This window comes from Anomaloglossus baeobatrachus, chromosome 4 (genome assembly GCF_048569485.1).
Source record: "Anomaloglossus baeobatrachus isolate aAnoBae1 chromosome 4, aAnoBae1.hap1, whole genome shotgun sequence".
NCBI lineage: Eukaryota > Metazoa > Chordata > Amphibia > Anura > Aromobatidae > Anomaloglossus > Anomaloglossus baeobatrachus.
The window spans coordinates 306,990,423-307,016,908 of NC_134356.1; the positions used below are offsets into that span (position 1 = coordinate 306,990,423).

A 26,486-nucleotide genomic window follows, 5' to 3' on the forward strand; every position below is an offset into this window, starting at 1 on the left:
TAACTGGTAAAATACGAAACACTTGCATCGTCGATTGTGATTTCTGATAAGACTTACCTGTGCAACAACTGTCTGTACAAAGGTATGTGGATGATGCTGCTTTTGCTGAACAGCACTTTCTATTGCTACTTTAGCTACAGTGCTTGGATCAACACCTGCTGGCACAGCGACCATGGTAGCACTACAGCCAGCATTATTAGGGTCACTGATTGTAACAATCCTTACTCCCACTTTATTGGGAATTACTGGGACAGATTCCCTGTCATTGTCCTCTACTGGTCGTTTTACAGCTTTGCATTCTGCTGTGCCATTGGTAGAGCGGGTATCTGTCGGCAGTGCAGGTTGAGTAATCCTAGTTCCTATATGGGGCACTGCAATAACTTGATGACCCGGTAAAACAGAAGCTGTAGACTGCGTTGAGACGACTACAGTCGGACGTTGCTGAGGCACATCTGAATTGAAACTGGATAGTACAGGTCCATTGGGTAAGTCTGTTGCACTACCACACTGTATCTGAATTGCAAGGTTAGAAATGTCATTTGTACTACTCGCAAAATGTGACAAACTGTTGGGAAATATAGGTCCATTGGAAAGCTTCTCTACTTGATCACCTTTGGCAGTAACTTGAGCAGAATCCAGAAGGTCCTGTTGCTCCACTGGAGAGATTTCACCATTTCCTACATGATTGGAAGCTTTGTGATTAGGAATGTTTTTGCTCAAATGAGAAGAGTCTCCCTTTTCAAAATCACAAACCCCATTCAGCTGTGGCTTTTTCAAGTCTGTTTTAGCATCCTGTGGATCACTCTGTTCAGAGTTTTGTTTTACAGCAGCTCCATTTTCCCCCAGTTCCACAGATGACCCATTAGTGACCACTTGACTGGCCTCATTCGGAGTTTTCCCTGAGTGTGAAGGAGGTAGACTGGAGTCAAACTTTTTACCATTCAATAGGTTTCCCATTTGAACTTCATTTTCATTAGCTTCCCCATTGCTAGTGCTAACAGAACCTTTCGGACAAGAAGGATTTTCCATGACTTCAATTTTACGTTCATGAACATGTAAGCCTGTAGCTTCTTTTGCCTCTTCCTCCTTTTGGCAAATTATTTTATCTCCCTTAAAAGGGGGAGAAGCAGCAGATCCTGGTAGTTGCCCACCCGGTTGTGCAAGAGCAGCTGGAAGGGTTTGTACCTGTAATCCAACACCAGGTTGTGTCCCACTCATTGGGGCGAGAATCTGAGGTGTATTTCCCTGGCTTACAGTTGCAGTAGCAAAACTGGTGTTTGGCACAACTGTTATTGTGACTTGGTTGCCAGACGTTCCTTGAAATATTGTAGCTGGAGAGTTTGAGATCAACTGACCTGGCAAAATCTGTAAATTTGAGATGGGAACAGTCTGTACACCAGTTTGATTCTGCATGGTACTCTGGACTAACTGCACATTTTGTTGTCCCACCAATATTTGTGGAGTTGCAGATTGCCCTTGTACACCAAACGAAGGAGTCTGATTATTGGCCACTTGATATACCACCTGGGGGCTTGGTGCTCTCGCGTTGTTGGGAGGTGGTATCTGCGGAGCAGGAAGGATGAGTTTTCCTCCAGGCGTTGAAGGTCCTCGTTTGGGAAGCAACAATTGTTTAATGAGGCTGGACTCCGCAGGACTGGCGAGTCCAATACCTCCACTTTGGGTCTGCTGCTGCTGAACCTGTACTTGTACCTGTTGGGATGGCTGTGACTGCTGAGCTTGCACTTGTGCCTGCGGTTGTTGCTGCGCTTGTGCCTGCTGTTGGTGAGGTGCTGGTGACAACTGTTGCCTTTTTACCGAAAGCATTTGGCTAACAGTAGGAGGGGGCCCTTGTGACATAGAAGTGGTTGAGGGTGAAGTTATTACTGGGGGGAGCTGGTTATTTGGAGTTGGGATTGGAGAAGAGGAAGGTGTTAAACTTGTCTGTCCAGTTAACTGAACAGTCTGTCCAGCCTGAATTGCAGTTGGATTAGTAAGAACTATTTGGTGAATGGCTGGTGCGTACGCTTGTCCAGGCTGAGCTGGCTGGCTGACAATGACTACACTCTGCTGGGGTTGCTGCTGCGGTGGTTGCTGAACTACTGCTGTTGAGGGGACTTGCTGAGAAGAAAGAGGTTTCGGAGCAATGTTTTGAAACCCAATTCTAGAGGTCTGAGGGTTCTGAACACCAGCTATTGTCACTACTTGCCCTGTTGCTACTTGAAAACTTTGTACAGTTGTAGCAGACACAATGTTAGAAGATGAAGTTGTTACATATTGTTGTGGAGCTAGTATTACTGTATCTTTTTGCTGGTTGGAAGCTGGGGATTGTTGGGATGGGACATGAACAGTTTGTGATGATGTGGTGATTAATTGTTGACCTTGTGGAAGTCCAGATGTACCTGCCGGCATACTTTGCACTCTGCCAAATATATGCCCTTGAGGGACAGTTTGTTGTATAACAGCTACTGGAGTGCCTGATGTTAACTGGCCAGGTACCACAGTGTGTAAAGGTGATTGCTGCTGAATAACAGAAGGATGGTGAAACAAGGCCTGAGAACCCACGACTGTAACAGAAGCCTGCTGCCCTGGATTGCTGTGATTCTGAACCAGAGAAGCTTGTGTCGATCCTCCCAATGCAATAGTGACAGGAACTGCTGAACGTTGTACAGAGCCCTGTATTACTGCTGCCTTAACTACTTCACATGAAATTGGAGTTTTATTCTGTATTACAGTCACTGTGGTATTTTGTTGCTGGGCCTGGCCGTGAGGATTATGTGGCATACGGCAAACTGTCTGAGCCACACTGTGGACACCTTGAATAGGGAAAGACATCTGTGTTGCAGTCAGATTAGGAGCCTGGTTAGCTACGACAGTTCTCTGGAAGGGATTCCCTGCTCCTTGTGGCACTGGTGGAACAAAAGAGCAACCGATCAGTGATTACATAAAAAAGACAGATATTATGTCTGTGTGTGTATACATATTGTACACCCACTTTGAAAAGTAAGGATTTCAATCAATATCTCACTGAGCACAAGAACAATTTCCAAAATTCTGACAAGATTGAGTATCAGAGAACATTTTTTAACCCATTAAATGAAGGCAACTTAATATAACTTTCAGTAGAAAATCTTCCATTTTCCTCAAAGTAGCGGAAGCAAAAATGAATTTCTCACACTTCAAAAAAAAAACTACTACATATAGTAATTTGTATGACCTCCATGATTTTTAAGCATAGTACCAGTGCCCTGCAGCCCCAGGACCTCACTAGCACCATGTTTCACTCTAGGCACCATGAATGAACGTAGAGAAGCATGGTGCCTACAGTAAGGTAAGGTGGTCACCGTTTCTTAAGTAGGGCTGCATGATGCTGCCGGGTGTCAGGAAGCTATATTTCATTGACAGTATCATGAATTCACAGATGTACTGCTCTATAGTGCTAAAGTGAATGAGAAGGTGGTACCATCACTTTGTGCCCCTGATAGACGTGCACTGTTCCAACATGACAATGATCCAAAACACAGATCTGTTGTACTTCTGAAGAACAGGGTAAAAGTGATTCAGCGGCCAAGTATGTCTCCTGATCTGAACCCAATCCAATACTTATGGGGAATTCTGACGAGACAAGATAAGCATCCTTCTCCATCCAGCGTCTAGGCTCTAAAAGAGGTCGTTCATGAAGACTAGAAAAAGACAGATGTTGCAATATGTCGCCAACTTGTTCATTTCAGGTCTAGAAGATATGCTGATGTCCTTAAAAATGATCTCGTAGTAGATGTAGTAGTTTTTGGGGTGTATGGGGTGTATTCATTTTTGCATCAATTAATTTGAGTAAAACTGAAGACTTTGTAATGAAAACTATATTATTAACCCTTCTTTAATATTATGGGTTAAAAGAATGTTCTATGAAGCTCAGTCTTGTTAAAAGTTTGGTGACCTTTTTAAAGGGGGTGGTGGGTGGGGTACTCATTTATGATGAGCCATAGTGTGTGTGTGTATAATCTATATATATATATATATATATAATATACACACACACACACACATACATACATATACTAGAAGGTGGCCCGATTCTACGCATCGGGTATTCTAGAATTTACGTATTGTGTAGTTAATGTATGATTTTTGATATATATATCAAAAATCATACATTAACTACACAATACGTAAATTCTAGAATACCCGATGCGTAGAATCGGGCCACCTTCTAGTATATGTATGTGTGTGTGTGTGTGTGTGTGTGTATGTATGTGTGTATGTATGTGTGTATGTATGTGTGTATGTATGTGTGTGTGTGTGTGTGTGTGTGTGTGTGTGTGTGTGTGTGTGTGTGTGTATGTATGTATGTATATATGTATATATATATATATATATATATATATATATATATATATATATATATATATATATATATATATATATATATATATATATATATATATGTTGTTGTCTGTAGTTACCAAGTGTTTGTGTAGGGCGCTGTACATGTTCTGGGTGTTGTCTAGGTGTGGCGGGCGGTGAGAGCGGTGTTGTTTGTGTGTTGCGTTATTTGTGGAGCGCTACATGTCTGTAGCGTTGTGTGTGTGTGTTGTGTGGGTGTGGGGTGTGTGTGTGTGTTTTGGGGGAGGTATGTTTTGTGCAATGTGTGTGTTGTGCGGTATGTGCGTATATTTTTGTGTGCTGCAGTGTTTGTATGTTGGGTGTTGTGTGTGCGGCGTTGTCTGTGTGTGTGGGTGTCTGTGTAGGGCGGTGTTTGTGGTTCCCAGTGTGTGTATGGTGTGTTGTGCAGTGCGTGTGTGGCGGGGTGTGTGTGTGTGTGTGTGTGTTTTGGGGGAAGGTGTGCACCCCCCATCGTGCTATATCCCCCATGCTGCGCACCCCCCACCGTGCTCCATCCCCCATGCTGCGCACCCCCCATCGTGCTCCATCCCCCATGCTGCGCAACCCCCATGCTGCGCACCCCCCATCGTGCTCCATCCCCCATGCTATGCACCCCCCATCGTGCTCCATCCCCCATGCTGCGCACTCCCCATTGTGATCCATCCCCCAAACTGCGCACTCCCCATCGTGCCCCACCCCCCATGCTGCGCATTCCCCATCGTGCTCCATCCCCCATGCTGCGCACTCCCAAACGTGCTCCATCCTCCATGCTGCGCACTCCCAAACGTGCTCCATCCCCCATGCTGCGCACTCCCAAACGTGCTCCATCCCCCATGCTGCGCACTCCCCATCGTGCTCCATCCCCCATGCTGCGCACTCCCCATCGTGCTCCATCCCCCATGCTGCGCACTCCCCATCGTGCCCCATCCCCCATGCTGCGCACCCCCCATCGTGCTCCATTACCCATGCTGCGCACCCCCTCATCGTGCTCCATCCCCCATGCTGCGCACTCCCCATCGTGCTCCATCCCCCATGCTGTGCACCCCCCATCGTGCTCCACAGTCACACATCAGACAGTATACACGCACACATTGATCGCATACACTCACACACCACTTCTACCTGTGCCCTCCGGTGTGCGGTCCCAGCAGCTGTGCTGCACGCAGTGCTCCTCTGCCTTCTGCCGACACGCACACACCCGATCGCATACACGCACACATCCGATCGCATACACGCACACACCCGATCGCATTCACGCACACACCCGATCGCATACACGCACACACACATTGACGATATTGCACATACGCGCTCACACTCACAACATCCGGAGATAGCACATGCTTCTGGCCATGTGATCCTCCGGCAGGTCCTGGAAGGTCACTGCACGCACAGTATCGCCGCCGAGAAGCAAGCGATATCACTGGATGTTGTGAGTGTGTGGATGCGATCTGATGTTTGTGTGTGTGTGTGTGTGTGTGTGTGTCTGTTCTTATGTGTGTGCGTGTGTGTGTGTTCCGCCGCTGCAGGACCTTGATGCGCTCACCTGGGAGCTGGTGTACGCTGGTAACCATGCTACACAATATTACTGGATGTGTACCATGGTTACCAGCGTACCCCGCCCCCCGCTCGCACGGGAGCCTACACCAGCGTACGCCGGCAACCCCAGCAATGCGAAAGTATGTGTCGGCTGGGTTGGCGGCGTACGCTGATGTGGGCTCCCGGGGGTACAGCACTCACCTGGGAGTCGGGGCTCCGTGTCGGTTCGGGGAATGCGTGCGGGGGGCGGGGCCAGAGCGAGCGTGCAATGCGTGAGGGGGGCGGGGCGTGGCAGAGTTGCCAATGCAGGGGGCCGGGGCAAGAGGCCAATTCGTGCAGGGGGCGGAGCTTGGGCGAGCGGCCAATCCGTGCGGGGGGGCGGAGCCGTGGCGAGGTGAGCGGCCAATGAGACGCTTGTCGCGGTAAGGACAGAGTTTTGGAGCAAGACAGACAGACAGACAGACAGACAGACAAAGGCAATTATATATATATAGATGTATGTGTGTGTGAATTCCATTGTCTTTAGGGACAAGTGTTTACAGATTGTCTTTTTCCTTTAAAGGGAACCAACCACTAGGATTTTGCCCTATATCCTAGGGGCAGTGCCATAATGATGCAGGGTTGGTGATTACAATGATACCTTTAATTAAATCGAAAGCTTTATTGCAGAATAAACCTTGTTTAAACTTTCAGAAATTACATCATTTGAGCACAGGCTTGAGCATCGGGGCAGGACTTTGTGGGTCAGTTCCTCTTTGACCATTTATCCTCCAGACTTGCCTCCTTTTATTTAAATTTTGAGCCTCCGCCATTACCGCTGTTGGTGGCGCATGCACATTAAATTGTGCCATTATCTTCAATAAAATGGCACCTTAATCAGTGCATGCGAGTACCTAGACATATGGCGTCATTTTACTGAGGACAATGTGGAGAGGACTATGAGCGGTGGCACATGTGCTGATGGAAAAAATAAATAAATCTGTGCATGCACCGTTATACTTATACCTTATATTTGTCACCAGTGTGTCTTCATTTAAATGGTGCTGGAGATTGTGGTACGCGCATGAGGATTCTGGCGCCATTTTATTGAAGACAATGTTACAATAGGAATCTACCAACAGCGGTAATTGAGGTGCAAAATTTAAATAATGAAAAGGAGGTAAGTCAGGAGGAAAAATCATCACAAAAAGGTCCTGACCCACAAAGTCCCAACCCGATGATCAAGGCACTGCACAAATGACGTAATTTCTGAAGGTCCGAACAAGGATTATCCTGCAATCAAGCCATGGATTTCTTATCTACAGGTATCATTTTAATCATTTAATCAGCATCCTAGTGCCATTTTGCACTGCCTCTAGTTTATAGGGCAAAATCGTGATGGTTGGTTTCCTTTAAACTATGAGGATTGCATATACCTGCTTACAAATAAAATAAGTAGAAAAAATACCTGTACACTTACCCCCTACATTTGTGTCCAAAGATACATTAGAAGTTGGTTGCTGCTGATAGTACATCTGTATTGGAAGTGGTAAAGTCCGTCGTTTCACACCAGACACATGAATATGAGCCTGTCCATTATTGCTTGTATCTTCTACTCTCTTGATGTTGTGGTTTGGAAATACAGACCTGTAATAACAGTATATATTATCAAGCACAATCTCTGTAACCTGTGTATACCGTATTTTTCGGACCATAAGACGCACTTTTTCCCCCCCCAAATGTTGGGGGAAAGTGGGGGGTGCGTCTTATGGTCTGACTATAAGGCTGCGGGGAATGAGGGTGCCGCGGTGCAGCGGGTCATCGGCGGCACGAGCAGGCTGTAACAGCCTGCCGTGACCACGTGGGCCCGCTCATTACATATGCACGCCCATCCTCTCGCCCATCATCTCTCAGCGAAACCGGCGGTGACAGGTGGGCGGGGTGATGGGTGGGTGGGCGGGGTGATTGTGCGTGCATAATTAGCAGCCGGCCGTGATCACCCCTGGCAACTACAGCCTGGAGTGATCATGTGCGGCTGTGTTCACTGCCCCCCGTGCATCATTATCAGCGCGCGGTGCAGTGAATCATTGTACTCACCCGTCACCGTGTGTGGAGCCGCCCCCCTGCAGCATCGCGTCTTCCTGTCTGTGCCGGCGGTCAGGTGATCTGGACACTAGCGGCGCGCACCGCGATGACGTCATCGCTGTGCGCGCCGCTAGTATCCACCAGAATCGATCAGCTTACCGCCGGCACAGACAGGAAGACGCGATGCTGCAGACACCAGTGACGGCTCCACACAGCGGCGCTGCAGCTGAGACAGAGATCGGTGCTTCAGGGAGTGAGGAAGGGTAAGTATAAACGTTTATTTTTTTTTTTCCTGTGCCACAGGATACACGCCATTTACCAGGATGGGGGCATTTCATGAGCAGGATGGATGGGGGCATTTCATGAGCAGGATGGATGGGGGCATTTCATGAGCAGGATGGATGGGGGCATTTCATGAGCAGGATGGATGGGGGCATTTCATGAGCAGGATGGATGGGGGCATTTCATGAGCAGGATGGATGGGGGCATTTCATGAGCAGGATGGATGGGGGCATTTCATGAGCAGGATGGATGGGGGCATTTCATGAGCAGGTTGGATGGGGGCATTTCATGAGCAGGATGGATGGGGGCATTTCATGAGCAGGTTGGATGGGGGCATTTCATGAGCAGGATGGATGGGGCATTTCATGAGCAGGATGGATGGGGGCATTTCATGAGCAGGATGGATGGGGGCATATCATGAGCAGGATGGATGGGGGCATATCATGAGCAGGATGGATGGGGGCATATCATGAGCAGGATGGATGGGGGCATATCATGAGCAGGATGGATGGGGGCATATCATGAGCAGGATGGATGGGGGCATTTCATGAGCAGGATGGATGGGGGCATTTCATGAGCAGGATGGATGGGGGCATATCATGAGCAGGATGGATGGGGGCATATCATGAGCAGGATGGATGGGGGCATATCATGAGCAGGATGGATGGGGGCATATCATGAGCAGGATGGATGGGGGTATATAATCAGCAGGATGGATGGGGGGTATATTATTAGCAGGATGGGGGGTATATGAGCAGGATCATATACAAGGCAGGAGGATCCTTATCAGAATGGGGTACCTTAGTAGAGAATTTGGGGACATTACCCCCATAACAGTGTCAGCAGCAGATCCTCGCCCCATAACAGTGTGTCATGACCATATTTTTTGGTTAAAATTTTAATTTTCCTATTTTCCTCCTCTAAAACCAGGGTGCGTCTTATGGTCAGGTGCGTCTTATAGTCCGAAAAATACGGTAATTACTCCATTCTGGGACAGTCCTAGTCACCTTTTTTTTTTTTTTTCATTCAGATCATTTTTATTATTAAGAAAATAAGATAAAATTTGTACAGAAAATAGATCAGTGGACCAAAGAGATTTTCAATGTTACATGCAGTCATTACATAGCACAGTTACTCGTTAAATACAACAAAGTTGTCGCCTCTTCCAAGGATCGATTTTTTTTAATTGAAACAAACCAACACAGCCCCCCGCCTCCTCCAAATACCTGGTGACTGTTAGTATAAGACAATTACAAAACATTCGTAAAAGGGGAGTAAAAGTGGGCATTCTTCATCCATAGTTGCAATAATATGCTAAGAACAATAGTACAAATGTAAAGGAAAATTATACTGAAAGAAAGAACTAACGAAAATAATACATACCCACTTCACTAAAAAGTTACTCCAGCTATGGCTAGCAAATTGATTGGAATCCACCCTTCCACATTTTTTGCTATTTGTCTTAGAATCTGCTGCACATACATTTTTAACCCCTTCACGACCGGCCGATTTTTCGCTTTCCGTTTTTTCTTTTCGCCATTCTTTTTCTGAGAGACGTAACTTTTTTATTTTTCAGTCAATATGGTCATGTGAGGGCTCATTTTTTGCGGAACGAGCTGTACTTTTAAATGAAACCATCAGTTTTACCATATTGTGTACTAGAAAATGGCAAAAAAATTCCAAATGCTGAAAAATTGCAAAAAAAGTGCGATAGCACTATGGTTTTTGAGATATTTTATTCACTGTGTTCACTATATGGTAAAACTGATGTGTGGGTGTGATGCCTCAGGTCAGTGCGAGTTCGTAGACACCAAACATGTATAGGTTTACTTTTATATAAGGGGTTAAAAAAAATCGGAAGTTTGTCCGAAAAAAGTGGCGCACGTTTTACGCCATATTCCGTGACCCGTAGCGTTCTCATTTTTCGGGATCTTAGGCTCAATGACGGCTTATTTTTTGTGTCTCGAGCTGACGTTTTTAACGGTACCATTTTTGCGCAGATGCTACGTTTTGATCGCCTCTTATTGCATTTTGCGCAAAAGTTGTGTCGACAAAAAAACGTCGTTTTGGCGTTTGGAATTTTTTTGCCGCTACGCCGTTTACTGATCAGATTAATTGATTTTATATTTTGATAGATCGGGCGTTTCTGAACGCGGCGATACCAAATGTGTGTATATTTTTTATTTTTTTAACCCTTTAATTTTCAATGGGGCGAATGGGGGGTGATTTGAACTTTTAGGTTTTTTTGTTTTTTTTTAATTTTTTAAAACTTATTTTTTAACTTTTTTTTTTATTTTACTAGTCCCCCTAGGGGGCTATTGCGATCAGCATTCCGATCGCTCTGCAGTATCTGCTGATCACAGCTGGAAGGCTGTAAACAGCAGATACGCTGTCTTTCTCTTTTGCTGTGCCCCGGGCACAGCGAAAGTGAAACCAAGTCATGTGTAGTACAGGAGTAATCACATGACCCTGTGCTACCATGACAACTATCGGGAGTCACGTGATCGCGTCACGTGACTTCCGGTTTCGGGCGGTAAGTAAATGCTTACCGCAATCGCGCTTATAATGGCGCTGTCATGTATTGACAGCGCCATATAAGGGGTTAATCGGCACGAGCAGATAACGATTCTGCTCGTGCCTAGCAGGCACACATCTCAGCTGTGAAAATCAGCTGAGATGTGTGCCGATCGCGGCATGCTGCCGCCGGAGGACCGCGGGCAGTAAGATTATGTCTTTTAGGACGTAATTTTACGGCCCGCGGTCGTTAAGGGGTTAAATCCACACAAATATTTGGTCTTATTCAGACTAAAGATTGTACTGATTGAGGAATAGTAATTGGGTCATAAAGAAATCGAGAGTTGTCATACCGGAGACATTTGTAGAATCCAGATGAAGTTAAAATTCCTCCTCTAGCCAATTTACTGCAAGTTGATAGATATTCAGAATACATCTCTGACCTTGCCACTGATGAATCTGGATTCACTTCAAAATGCGCATTCAACCTGCAGGAAAGACACAATACATCACATGTAGATGAAGCCTAAAAAGGCAGTGTATCAGACTGTACACCCCCCATTCCTGCAGAGTGGACCGCAATAGTCTAACACTTCTCGGAATGATCACCCCCACTCATTACAGTAGCCAGGAAGCAAACACTCTTTAGCATCCTTATAACCATCAGAAAACGTTTGGTGGTTTGGGGTTTGTTTTTTTTCAAATTTCTTCATGTATTTGAAGGACTCAACTTTTTTATTTTATTTTATCTGCAGCAGAAAACATAAGTTTGTTGAGCTCATACTAGAAAGATCATCAATGTCTGAATGAGGCTTTAAGCTACAAGTGTGTTAGGAAATGTATTTTTCTTTTATATCATAGAAAAAGTTAATCTAATGACTTAACAGATTAAAGGGAACCAATCACTAGGATTTTCCTATATAAGCTAAAGCCAGTGCTCTACTGGCACTATCAGGCTGATTCTATATATACCTGTAGTGGTCAGCTCGGATGCTTAGGTTTTGAAATCCAAGAAAGTAAAGTTTATAACATCATCAGCTTCTTGAGTGACATCAGCTGGGGAGGGGGGTATTCAAACTTATCCCCTCCCGCTGTTAGAATTAGCATAAGTATTATACAATCAATTTACTTTTTCACTAGCAGGACCTGTGTGAGATCATACCCATGTGACCAGAAGGGACGGGGCCTAAGCCAACAAAGCTGATACCAGGAAGCAATATTTTTATTATGAAAGGCCCACCCCTTCTGGTCACATGGGTATGACCTCACAGGTCCTGCTAGAGAAAAATTCAATCAATTGTATAATACTAATTCTAATAGGGGGAGGGGATAAGTATGAATACCCCCCCAGCTGCTGTCACTCAAGAAGCTGGTGATTTTATAAACTTTACTTTCTTGTGTTTCAAAACCTAAACATCCGAGTTGACCACTAATAGTATGTAGAGAATCAGCCTGATAGTGCCAGTATAGCCCTGGCTTTAGCTTATATACAAAAATCCTGGTGACTGGTTCCCTTTAATTACATGATATGCTTAATAATCTCCATTATTTGGACAGAAAAAAATGTCCCTGCTGCTGCGAAATTTGTTGTGGCACTTTGGATGGCATCTGCCACAGAGGTCTGTAGCTGAGCAAACAAAGTGAATGTTGGAATAAAAGGCTAATGATGAAAGAATGTAGTAAATTCCTATGAAAATCTTTTAAATGTATTCTTTTTTTATTTTTGTTCACCCTTTCTTCCAATAAAAACATATTAAGTAGAAAGCAAATGTCTGATAAATGTACCTCCTTGTTACAAGCTGTTCTGCTGCTTAATCCACCCTATTATAAGTATCCCCCAACTGTGAGCAGTGTCCTAGACATTACCCTGAAATTCTGTGGACCATACATTCCTAGACATTTCTACAGAATTCTCCTTGCTGCTCCTGGGAGTATAATTAAACAGCGTTGAATGGCACGTGTCTGATCCCTAGGGGCCACCAGTGGCACCCCACAGCTTTAGACAGAGGAGGTCATGTGCCCTTATTTAAATGCAATAGTGTGTGTACTGCTTCTACATATATTGTCTATGGGACTGCTCAAAAATATAAAAAGCCAACTTTGCTGTCTGTCAGTCCCACCATAAGAGCAGCAATTTATGTGCACTTATTGAATGAGTCATATGAATGCAGCCAAAATAATCCCACTCAGATGTGTGAAACAGATTTTCAGCTGCAAAGACTTCGGAAATACATCTGCCACAAGTACTTCACACTAAGGCTGGAGTCACTTGCGTGTGACTAACGTGAGGATGGAGTTGCCCGGACTGGCCAACAGCTCTCCCGACAGGAGCGTGTCACCTCATGTATTATTTTCTATGCAGCAGACCTGCTCTGGTCAGGAGAGCCACCAGCCGGTCCGGACGATGCCATCCTTATACAGGTCACATGGAAGTGTGATTCCAGCCTTAGATGGAAAATAGACATTCTGCCTTTGTCCTGAAAGCAATATAACAAAACAGCAGATTGCACTTGGACCAATGTTAAGGCCCTGTCACACACAGATCAATCTTTGGCAGATCTGTGGTTGCAGTGAAATCATGGACATATTGTTCTATTTGTACACAGCCACAAACCTGGCACTGATTGTCCACAATTTCACTGCAACCACAGATCTGCCGCAGATTTATCTCTGTGACAGGGCCTTTAGTCTATGGTGCTGCACACGTCAAATAATCGGACTGCACTTGGATGACATCTGCGTGCAGCCCTATTACTGCGAACTCACAAAATGGAGAAGATGGACAAATTTTATTCTTCACCTTCTACTTACTATCTGCTCAGATTCTCTCATCCGAGAGATTCGGAGCACGCTATGCTGACACTCAGATCAAACTCTGATCAGAGGATCATTTGAATTGGCCTGGTTCTCTCAGATGACAAAATCTCCAGCCATCTGCCCCTGCCATTAGGCCCTTGCCTATGCTGGGACTTTTTGCAGCAATTTTGATAAATTTTAACTAGTTGCAGCTTCAGTCCATACAACTCTATGTATGCACTAGCTGTACTACCCAGCTTCGCCCAGGTTAATAACTGTTAACAAAATAGAATGTATTAACAAAAATGTATTCTGCACACAAAAAAACACAAAACAAGTAGATAGAAATGTAATTATTAAAAGGCAAAAACTAAGCTAATAGAAGCATTTCACAACATATATTTCAACACCACAGATATTCCACACAGATTTAACTAAATTGGCCAAGTAATGTGCCCCGTCTGTCTCTTTCCCCGTCTGTCTGTCTCGGTCTCATTCCTTGTATGTCTCTATTTCTCTGTCTCTTTCCCCGTCTGTCTCTATCAAGGTCTGTGTCTTTCCCCATCTATCTCTGGCTCTCTCTGGCTGTCTCCCTCTATCCGTCTCCCCACCGATATCTTATTACCTCACATATAAGCTTCTTATACCAACAATGTCTTTTGTTCTTATAGCAACCAATCACAGCTCCTACTAATAACCTGTAGTTCCAGGCTCCATTTACTTTAATGGAGGCATGTTTTTTGGAGAGTAACTGTAATAGTGAAGGTTAACTTTTTCCTGTCAAAACATAGTCTCCGACGTTCCCTGGGTCACATGAGGTGTCTGTGCAAAATTTCGTGATTGTAAATGCGACGGTGCGGATACACTTTTCGTTTCACTTTTTCCCCATTATGTAGATAGGGGCAAAATTGATTGGTAAATTGGAACGCACGGGGTTAAAATTTCGTCTCACAACATAGCCTATGACGCTCTCGTGGTCCAGACGTGTGAGTGTGCAAAATTTTGTGGCTGTAGCTGAGACGGTGCAGATGCCAATCCCGGACATACATACATACATACATACATACGCACGCACACCTTTATATATTAGATTGTACAGCAGATGTAGAAATTAGTTAAAATCAATCAAAACAGTAGAATTACAGAAAGTTACAGTGTAAACTATGAACTAAGTATTTTATCACTATTTTATCACACACATATTGCATACATGTATGTACACACGCATTTAATGAATGAAAGTTACTGGCAGTGCTTCTTTAAAAGAGATTGTCCAAATTCAGGGACAATTTTTTTATAAATATTTAAATAAATGCATATGGTACATGCATTTGGGACTGAAAATCATTCTTGCAATCGGGTTTCATTAAAAATGTTTCACCATATTGTTTCTACAGGCTCTTGGTTTCCCTTGTGTGGTCTGTGGTTATGAATCAGCTGAGAGGAGTTCAGAAAGAGACAGATAAAACCATAAACTCATTATCAGACCATCATAGCAGGCAGACTGATGGATCCTCAGTTAGTCCACTCTGCAGTCAGCAATAGACGGCACAATACAGAAGCTTAGAAGGAAAATAGAAATTTTGCACTAATGAAACCCAATTGCAAAAATGTTTTTTAGCCAAAATACAAGCATTTCAGTAATAAAAAATATTTTTTCCAAAAAAGGTAGACAGTCCCTTTAAAGGCAACCTCTCACATATAAAAAAAAAACAACACACCTAACCTGCAAATATGGGGTTAATCTACAGGTTAATACCCTTTGAAATCTGCCTGGCGCCTGCACATTAAACCCCGCTTGCAGGGAGGAAAAGAACTTTAAAGGGGTGGTCTGACACCTAAAATGTATTTTCCAACTATCTTTCCCCCCTAAACACTTTTGTAATTACCTTTATGTATTGTACAATTCCCTACACTTCTCCCCTATCTATCTAAGCCCTAAAGGTTTTTACTGCACTTAGTGTGACTTTTTGTTTGAGAGGAGTCTCAAATATGACGTCACAGGAGGCTGGAGCTGCAGTCATTATCTATAATGTCCAACGCCCCTCCTGGAACAGGATGTCAACAGGGGGCAGAGCTGTATTTACTTACTAGTTTCTTGCATCTCTGCCCCTGAGCATGTCCAGGCTGATGGTTGACTGACGCTGTGACCGGGGTTAGTGTAGTACAGACATGTTGCTCATCTCTATGTGGAAACTTCCATTGCTTGTGTGAATACTGGTCGATGGGGTCAGTGCTAGATACAGTGAGTGACACCAGCACCACCCACAGCCTCCAGCACCGCCCTCAAACAAAGCATCATCAGCCCTGGTGTCACTTACTGCCTCTAGCACCACCGTCAAAGAAAGTGTCATACAGGGGCGGTGCTGAAAGTAGTAAGTGACACCAGCAGCGCCCCCTGATGACACTTCATTTGAGGGTGGTGGTAGAGGTACTGGACAGTGCTGCTGTCACTCACTGTATCTAGCACCACCCCAGCCAATGTCTTTCACACAAGCAATGGAAGTGGCCTCAGAGAGATGAGTAACATGCTAGTGCTTCACAAACCCCAGCAGCCACAGCGTCCATCACCCATCATCCAGGACATCCTCAGGAGGGGGAGATGCAAGAAACCAATAAGTGTCTGCAGCGCTACCCCGGTGAAGTCTTGTTCCAGGAGGGGTGATGGACAGTATGGGAAGTGACCAACTCCATCTTCCTGACGCCACACGTTTCAGACTCTTCATATGAAACATCAGAGGTGGTGCAGTAAAAAAAATAAAAACCACCTTGAGGCATTAGATAGAAAGGGGAGAAGTGTAGGGAATTGTGTAATTAAGATAATTATTAAAGTGGTTAGGGGATAAAGATAGTTAGAAAATACATTGTAAGTTTCGGACCACAAACGCTCCATATATAGAGCAGTGACTGAACCCCAAAGGCTGCCAGGAAAATTAAAGTTTTTTTCCTCCCAGCAGTAGAGTTTAATGTGCACACACCCTGCAGATTTCAAAAGTTATTAGCCTGCAGATTAACCCCACATCTGCATGTTAATTGGGTTTTACACATAGGACTTCTCAGTCCTGCATTGCATTGAATTGACTTAAATCCAGAAAAAAAAACATTTTTACAAACTTACCACTGACATCCAAACTTTTCACTGTCAATTTCCACAATTCCAGGAGGTGGCACAGCATGGGCATTAACTGGTCTGGAAGCTGAAGATAGGACAAAATGATGCATTATCTGTAAAAAGTGTTTCCACATAGCATATTAGTCCTGCAGGTTCTGGACCACCTCGTGTGATGCCTTCGTAATACAGCAGGACGTCTTTTGTGTGGCTCATTAGAAATTTAAAGGCAGATGTGGTATGCTATACAGTATGAGCTTATAATCTGAATGGATGGAAAATCTGAACATATACAAAGACTTAAGGCTGCTTTACACCAGACAATCTATCGTGCGATAGATCGTCGGGGTCACGGTTTTTGTGACGCACATCCGGTATCGCTGGCGATGCCGGCCTGTGTGACACCTCCTAGCGACGCAGTATCGCTCACAAATCGTGAGTCGTGTACTGCTCGCTAGGTTCCATAATATCGTTTAATTTAGTTGCTCATCGTTTCAGGGGTAGCACACGCCGCTCCGTGTGACACCCCGGGAACGATGAACAGCAGCTCACCTGCGTCACGCGGCCGCCGCCTATGTGAAGGAAGGAGGTGGGCGGGATGTTTATGTCCCGCTCATCTCCGCCCCTCCGCTTCCATTGGCCGGCGGCCGTGTGACGCCAAACGTCCCTCCCACTCCAGGAAGTGGACGTTCGCTGCCCACAGCGAGGTCGCACGAGAGGCAAGTACGTGTGACGGGGGTTACCGACTTTGTGCGCCACGGGCAGCGATTTGCCCGTGACGCAAAAAGGACGGGGGCGGGTACGATCGATTGTGAAATTGCACAATCGGTCGTACCGTGTAAAGCAGCCTTTAACCTTATGAATACGTTTGAAATGAAAATGAAGACCTTTATAAAAGCAAACAAATTAATTTACACACAAAAAAGTAAAAATATTCATTTCTAACCTGGAGCAGGGTTAGCGGTTACAGAAGGGTTAACTTGCTCCACTGCTTGAGGACGAATCTCAGAAACCACTTGACTGGAGCTCTGGTGTTCAATAAGCTTCACTGCTGTTAGTGCATCGGGTCCAAACATTTGGATGTCCATAGAAATAAGACACACCAATGTATCTACAAAAAGTAGAATATTGAAATATATGACTATACATTTTCCTCCTTGCATGTCAACATTGTTTTTTATAAAGTAGTGTACACTAGCATGCTATAACCAAATGAAAAGTATTCATATTTTACCTATGCTTCGCTCTACGTTTGCTATCTTCACACAAGCTACTTCTCCCAGTTCTGTAAGCATGTAGAGCACCTCAAGAGTGGAGATTACAAGAAGTACATCCGGGAGAGTAAGATGACATATGATTTCCTTGTAGCTGTCCTGATCCACATACTCACAAATGAGCACGCCATTATCTTCAGCCTTACATAAATTACTCAAAATTTCCATGCCTAGTAAAGAATAAAAAAAGACTTATAACCTATGTTATTTAATGTTTCTAACAAATAAGTATAATTAAAAGGTTTACCTCTCATTTTTAAAAATCTATCCCGTGACATTAGGCATTTTGTTATGGTGTGGAACATTAGGTGAGTGGTTTTGAAATCAACAGGATCTAACTGAAGCTGTAGAGGAAAGACAAAAAGTTGTTCTGCCGCATCAAGCAAAAAGAAATGTATTTCAAGGCATATCAAGCAGCTATTATAAATATTATATACGCCAAAATATGACATTCTACATGTACAACGGTCCCCAACCTGTAGCTGCCGCCCCACATGTGGCTCGCAGGCCCATGATGTGTGGCTCAAGGTGGACAGTTATTTCTCTTGACCCCCATAAAACTCGGCAACACTTCACATCATGTGGTCCCAACGGGGAGAGGGCATAACCCGCTGCCGGTAATTCGACCTGTGGATTATCTTCTGTGAGAAGACGGTATCAGGCATGCTGACAGGGACAACCCCATACACATTAGATTGTCAGTATTCTCCTATTATTAATGGCCTCACATTCACATCAGCACTTCTCTCCTGTATGCCGTATTCAAAAATATGGGCACAATTAATCACATTTTTGGCATAAAAAACGGAAAAGTCGTATAATTTTAGCGCACCTGCCAGTTGTGCCCAAATAATGCGACTTCTGGTGTTCTAACATCATTTTCACCCAGCTCTGACAAAATCGGCGTAACAACGTGGGGTGACTGCCACTCGTCAAATTCATGACGATCTGTGGTCATTCACTATGGCACAAATGTTACTACAACAGGGACTGGAGCAAGGTTTGTGACGAGGTGCACAGAGGTATACGCCACTAGTCTGATGCTCCCAATTCATAAAGAAGCATATAACTCATGAATGGGAAATGCCTGACTTCGGCCTATCTCATCAAGACCATGTATAGAGGACTATATATCTATGCCAGGCTTCTATTCTTACCAAGCTTGTTTTTTTTTCCTTATGTACCTATAGCACGAGTCATAATGTGGCCTCTGTTGACTACCTTTGTTGCGCGTCATGTCCACAGCATTGAGGCTACACCTAGGCAGAGCATACTTTACAATATGAAAGATGAAAAGCATGGAAGATCCACCATGATGAAGGCAAAAGAAAACTAGAGCCATGCAAACTGTTGGCTATTGGTGTTGAAAAGAACCTCTAAACTGTGAGAAATAAATAGCAGCCCTCAGAAAATGCCATTATTCTATGTAGAATAAGTAAAATTATTCTTTCACATTGAACTCATAACAGCGTCAGAGGATACCAATAATCAAATCTAAACTACATTTATAACATTAACATACCACATTATTACGCTGTGACCAAGAAGGAAAAAGTATTACATATAATTAAAAGTACAAAAAGTCTTACCTCTGCTGCTATATTCCCCAAAGTATCAAGTCCGAGTTGTCGCAGAGAAATAAAGTGACTATGAGCCGACAGTAACAAGAAGCGGAGACAAGTCCGATTAGCTGCCAGAAGTTTAACGTTACTTTCTTCAAAGGAAAGATTCCGCAAAATTACTGCTATCTGGAGAACACGCTGTCCTTCAATATCATTAATGCCCAGTTTTCTAGGAGGGTGAAATAATGAGTCCCATAAGGATTCTGGAGATGTACCTTCTGCAAAACAAAATAATATACCAATGTGACTAGTTTACAAAAAAAAATGACATTCACAAGCACAAACTGTTGAAGGAGTGGAAGCCGTATTCCCATCTCCAAGATCCTATCCCTCAACGTAGTTGGTATAATAATAATGACAATAATAATATTAGCAAATACCACCAATTAAAAATGTAGTATAGTTCTCCTGATTAGCCATCTTTTACTTCATGGGCAGGACATTGCAGCTTAGGTATACTACATTTCTAATTGGAGGTATTTGCTAATATTATTATTACTATAATAATTATTCCTGCTATATATCAGGATAAAATTTTCAAAAGAGAATACCCCTTTAAGCATAATGTTGAAAAAACTTTCACTTAAGAAAAAACACAACTGTGAAACAGATGCGATGGGGCTTTTATTTTACAAAACAGATCACTTTTATTACAAATCTATTTTCAAGGTAATTTTTTTTTATTGAAAAACAAAGTCAATACCTTTCAGCAGGATATAAAAATATGATGTGAATAAGCCTTTACAGAAACTGTACAGCGGCAAGATGGTAGGGAGGTTTTATTAGGAAAATATTTCCAAAGCTGACATAACACTTTATGGGGTAATAGCTCTGAAAAGTGTCAATATATCCCAGTGATCCGGAGACTTTTTTTTGTGACACATTGTACTTTGTGTTAGTGGTAAATTTAGGTCAATGTGATTTGCGTTTATGAAAGTGTGACATTTTTAATGCCTATATCCTTAAACTTAATAGTCATACCACACAAAACAGTTCAAAAAGGTTGTCCACTACTTTGACATTGATGGCCTGTCCTTAGGATAGGTCATCAATGTCTGATCGGCTGGGGTCCAACACTCTGCACCCCCGCCGATCAGCTGTTCTCGGTCCAGGCGGAGGCAGCCAGAAATGTCTGTCTTCTGATAACGGCAGTGGCTGGGTACTGCAGATCTGCCTCCTATTAATTAGAATGACAGGCAGATGTGCAGTTCCCTGGCCGCAGCCACAATCAGAAGACAAGGCAGCTCCGGGACTGAGCATTTCCGACTGATGCTGCCGCCGGGACAGAGAACAGCTGATCAGCGAGGGTGCCGGAACCCGGTCTATCAGACATTGATGACCTATCCGAAGAGATTTTTCATTTTGACAAGGAGTATTAGGAGATAATGGACACCTTAACCCCTTCACTCCTGGGTGATTTTCCGGTTTGGTTTTTTTTGCACCACTTCTTCCGAGAGCCGTAACTTTTTTATTTTTCGTAAATCTTGCCATATGAGCACTTGTTTTTTTGAGATGTGGACTTTAAATGAAACCATGAGTTTTCCCATATAGTGTACTGGAAAGCAGGAGAGAAATTCCAAGTGCGGAAAAATTGCAAGAAAAGTGTTGCACGATAGTTTTGGGGTTATTTTTTTGAGTTTTGGGGTTATTTTATTCACAGTGTTCACTATATGGTAAAACTGATGTGTCGGTGAGATGCCTCAGGTCGGTACAAGTAAAATTAATAGTTTTACTTTTATCTAAGGGGTTAAAAAAAAACAAAAAACAGAAGTGTGTCCAAAAAAAGTGGCGCACGTTTTGCGCTATTTTCTGCAACCCATAGCGTTTTCATTTTTTGGGATCTATGGCTCAGTGACTGCTTATTTTTTGCACACATGCTACATTTTGATCGCCTGTTATTGCATTTTGCGCAAAATTTGCGAGGACAAAAAACCCCGTAATTTTGTCGTTTAGAATTTTTTTGCCACTACGCCGTTAATTGAACAGAGTAATTGATTTTATATTCTGAATACGGTGATACCAAATGTGTGTATATTTTTTTAACCCTTTAATTTTCAATGGGGCCAAAGGGGGGTGATTTGAACTTTTAGGGATTTTTTTTAGTTTTTGTTTTTTTTTTAATTTTACTAGTCTCCCTAGCTGGCTATAAGGATCAGCATTCTCATCACACTCATTCTTTTCTCCCGATCAGAGCAGCATCGCTCAGATCAGGAGAAATGCTTATCTCTTGTAACCTGCAGTACTCAGCTGCTTCTTACAGGACCTTAGTCATGTGATCTACAGGAGTCATCATATGATCCTCTGCTACCATGACAACCATCGGATCCACGTGATCACATCATGTGACTTTCGGTGGAGGCCAGCAAATACAGATCTACTGCGATCACTATTAAAATGGCGCTGTCACATTTTGACAGCGCTATTAGATATGGGTCGATAGTAATTCCACTCGTGCCTGTGAGGCACACATCAGCTGTACAAATCAGCTGACGTGTGCGGATTCCCCCCGGCTGCTCGTGGCAGCCGGTGGGGATTAACACTATAATCGCAGGGACGCAATATTACTGCTAGCGGCCGTTAAGGGGTTAATGGTAGAAGTTTTGTGCAGATGCTACGTTTTGATCGCCTGTTATTGCATTTTGCGCAAAACTTTTAATGACCAAAAAACCCCGTACATTTTTGAGTTTCGAAATTTTTTTGCCGCTTTTCCATTTACCGATCAGATTAAATGATTTTATATTTTGAGATAGATTGGGCATTTCTGAACGTACCAAATATGTGTATAGTTTTTATTTTTTGAACGGTTTAATTTTCAATGGGGTGAATGGGGGTGATTTGAACTTTCAGGGTTATTATTTATTGTATGTATTTTTTTTTTTTTACTTTTTTTTGTTTTTACTAGTTCCTCTAGGGGACTATAAGGATCAGAAGTCTGATCACTAATTAATTTCTGTTGATCAGAGTTGAACAGAGAAATGCTGCTCTCCTGTTAGAGCCGCTGCTCTGCCAGTTGTAACAGGAACTGCGTCATTCATGATAGTGACAGGAGTCATCACATCACCCGTCACTACCATGCAACCATCGACTCCCTGTGATCGTGTTACAGGGCCTCCGATGGAGGTGGGGAAAGGTGATTTCCCGACGTGGTCATTTAAAACGCGCTGTCACATTTTGACAGCGCAATCTAAGGGGTTAATAGTTGCGGAAAGATCGTGGATCAAATCAGCAGACGTGCAGGGATCGCCGCCGGCTCATGAGTAATTGAAGAAAAAAAGCGTACCTAATTTACAGGATCACCACATTGATTATATCAAAAAAACAAATTTTATTTGAATTGCATTAGAAACCACACAAGACTGAATACAAAAATTACATTAAATGACAACCTCTAAAAAACATTTAAAAACCAATCATAATCGTACAAACAAGGTAACCCACACACATATGATAAAGGTGGACAGTAATGAGTCCACACACAATAAAGATCTCATACACAAGTCCAAAATAACCCTAAGGTCAAACCACAAATGTACGTGCAACAAACCCACAGTGGAAAAAAATAGATCGCCACCGACTCACCGCAACAGCTGATGGTGATTACCCCTTCATAATTTAGGATGTACCAGTATGTCCTTAGTCATGAAGGGGTTAATTTGTTATGCAATTTATATCAAATACTGAAACTCCCCATAATTTTTTGTAAGCTAAATTCTGAGCACACTGAGGATTGGATGGGAAAGAGCGCGATTTGGCTTTTGGAGTACAAATTTTGTTTGATCAGACTAAAGCCCACTTTACACGTTGCAAATAGTTGTACAATCGCATTTGCGATGTGACACGCCCAGGTTGCATGCATCAACAAGAGAAAAGAATGTGCGAAAAAAGTGGGATCACCACAATGAATAAATATACAAAAATATCTTTATTATAGAAATAGGCACAAATACCAACAACCGATTAAAATCAATTAAAAAAGCAAAACAGCTTATGGGAAACACACATACTGAGAGTGCCAATGGTCTGACACCCAAAGAATACCTCACACCCTCAAAGAGCCCCAACCCCACAAACATATAATAATCTGCTTATTGCGCACGCGCCGGCTACGATGCTTTACGCTGCTAGCATGATTATCTACGCCGCTTGCTATTTGATGTTGCGAACGCATGCGCATACTACATTTCCTGTGGCTCTTTCCCATTCACATGACTGTGATCACGTGGCAAAATGGCAGCTTCCATCGGGCGTCTTCCATTTCCACAGCAACCTTTCCTTGCCTCTTTCTCCACACGCTGGTAGGCAATTTAGTAATTATGTTCTAATTATGTTGTACTAAATAAAAAGGCACATTGCTTCCATCATTGCACATCTCCCCTGAGGAAGCTACACCTTGTTTGTAGCGATACGCGTGGGGCTCATACCTCACCCCTCCACTCCTTGCCTGCACCCCGTTGTGTGTCCATCCGTAGGTGGTATTGTATGGGCTATTTTTGCTTTAAATCATGCTTATTGGTGGCGACATTGCTGCATTGCCAAACCACCACGGCATCTACTGGGACTCTGATCTGTCTGATTGATTTTGCATTTTCCATCTGCTTATTTGGTGGTCCCAGTTTATGGACACTGTGTCTTAAATCATTGCATTATTATATGTTTGTGGGGTTGGGGCTCTTTGAGGGTGTGAGGTATTCTTTGGGTGTCAGACCATTGGCACTCTCAGTATGTGTGTTTCCCATAAGCTGTTTTGCTTTTTTAATTGATTTTAATCGGTTGTTGGTATTTGTGCCTATTTCTATAATAAAGATATTTTTGTATATTTATTCATTGTGGTGATCCCACTTTTTTCGCACATTCTTTTCTCTTGTTGATGCATACTAGTTTTCTAATGTGCTAAGTGGCTTTGATCCCCTCATATTTTTCATTAATCTGTTTTGGTGCCCTCCCCTCCCACTGTTGTACGCCCAGGTTGCATACGGGATCTATGAGATTTCACGTTGGTCGTTCATTTGCTGTCACACGAGCGTTAGTAGTCTATGTTAAATTGGTCAATTTTGTGTGTGATCCTTTAGATCATGTGTTCTGTGACGTATGCATTGAGCACCTTTTTTTTTTTTTTTTTATTTATTGACTTGCCAAGCGTGTGTAATGTGTAGGGATGCGTTTTTACTATGTCATCTGCCATTCAGCTCTGCTACATGGCCGCTGACAGCAGACACAGACAGCCATGTAGCAGCGGTGAATGGCAGATGACAGCAGACACAGACAGAGCCGCACTGTCAGAATGAACTCGGGTGAACTTCACCCGACTTCATTGTGATGCTGCGGCTCTGTCTGTGTCGCGTCCTGATTAGCGGTCACCAGTGAAGACTCACCGGTGACCGCTAATCTCCTGAGTAACTGAAGTTAGCAGCCCTCTCTCATATACTCACCAATCCCCGATCTCCGGCGCTGCACGGCATTCACACTGCTCCGGCGGCTTTTACTGTTTTGAAAAAGCCGGCCGCCCATTAAACAATTTCGTATTCCCTGCTTTCCCCGCCCACCAGCGCCTATGATTGGTTACAGTGAGACACGCCCCCACTCTGAGTGACAGGTGTCACACTGCACCCAATCACAGCAGCCGGTGGGCGTGTCTATACTGTGTAGTGAAATAAATAATTAAATAATTAAAAAAAACGGCGTGCGGTCCCCCCCATTTTTAAAACCAGCCAGATAAAGCCATACGGCTGAAGGCTGGTGTTCTCAGGATGGGGAGCTCCACGTTATGGGGAGCCCCCCACCCTAACAATATCAGCCAACAGCCGCCCAGAATTGCCGCATACATTATATGCGACAGTTCTGGGACTGTACCCGGCTCTTCCCGATTTACCCTGGTGCGTTGGCAAATCGGGGTAATAAGGAGTTATTGGCAGCCCATAGCTGCCAATAAGTCCTAGATTAATCATGTCAGGCGTCTATGAGACACCCTCCATGATTAATCTGTAAGTTACAGTAAATAAACACACACACCAGAAAAAAATCCTTTATTAGAAATAAAAACACACACATATACCCTGGTTCACCACTTTAATCAGCCCCAAAAAGCCCTCCTTGTCCGGCGTAATCCAGGATGATCCAGCGTCGCATCCAGCACTGCTGCATGGAGGTGACCGGAGCTGCAGCACACACAGCCGCTCCGGTCACCTCCACACAGCAAATGAAGACAGCCGCGCGATCAGCTGCTGTCACTGAGGTTACCCGCGGCCACCGCTGGATCCAGTGACAGCGGGTAACCTCAGTGACAGCATGTTACGGGGAGCTGTCTGATAATAACTGAAAGGAGTATCAGACAGTCAGGGTCCACCGTGCAAAGACTTTGCTGCAGACTATGGCAGAGTGCAATACCTCTGTTAACTCACAGAAGGATATAATAAGTAAGTAAAGCAATTCCTCCCTTACTTGGAGGGTGTGTGGAATGATCTCTGTTAATAATCACAGAGACAAAAGCAATGTGTGCGAAATGGCACCTACCTAGGTCCGCTCTTCTAGTGGTGCAAAAGAGACGAATAGCAGCGTAAGCCGCACAAAGCTCCTACCTGCGTTCGCTCCACTAGTGTGCGAGGACACGAACCACTAGATATGGCACCTGCCTAGGTCCGCTCTTCTAGTGGTGCAAAAGAGACGAACAGCAGCGTAAGCCGCACAAAGCTCCTACCTCTGTTCGCTCCCCTAGTGTGCGAGGATACGAACAACTGCCAGACGCAGTATAAGGAACGTTACCCTAGCGGCAACGTCCACCTACGAGTAGAATCACAAGGCCCAGCCAGACCATGTGCCTCAGGCACCTGCCTATGTCCGCTCCCCTAAGAGGTAAGGATACGGACAGCAGCCGAAGCTGTAAGGTATAAGAACGCTACCCTGCCGGTA

The 26,486-nt window shown here is 43.9% G+C and overlaps 1 protein-coding gene across 2 annotated transcripts in view; it reads right to left on the reverse strand.

Annotated features, from left to right (window-relative positions):
• The window catches only part of ARID2 (AT-rich interaction domain 2), a 185,218-nt gene that overhangs the window by 43,505 nt on the left and 115,227 nt on the right, over positions 1-26,486 (reverse strand). For both annotated transcript variants that reach the window (XM_075344963.1, XM_075344962.1), the window contains exons 8-15: positions 19,548-19,798; positions 18,206-18,302; positions 17,919-18,128; positions 17,631-17,795; positions 16,694-16,772; positions 11,133-11,267; positions 7,379-7,545; positions 58-2,906 (exon numbers count right to left, since the gene is read on the reverse strand). In XM_075344963.1, the coding sequence (XP_075201078.1) occupies positions 58-2,906; positions 7,379-7,545; positions 11,133-11,267; positions 16,694-16,772; positions 17,631-17,795; positions 17,919-18,128; positions 18,206-18,302; positions 19,548-19,798 (3,953 nt within the window). The remainder of the gene's footprint in view (positions 1-57; positions 2,907-7,378; positions 7,546-11,132; positions 11,268-16,693; positions 16,773-17,630; positions 17,796-17,918; positions 18,129-18,205; positions 18,303-19,547; positions 19,799-26,486) is intronic.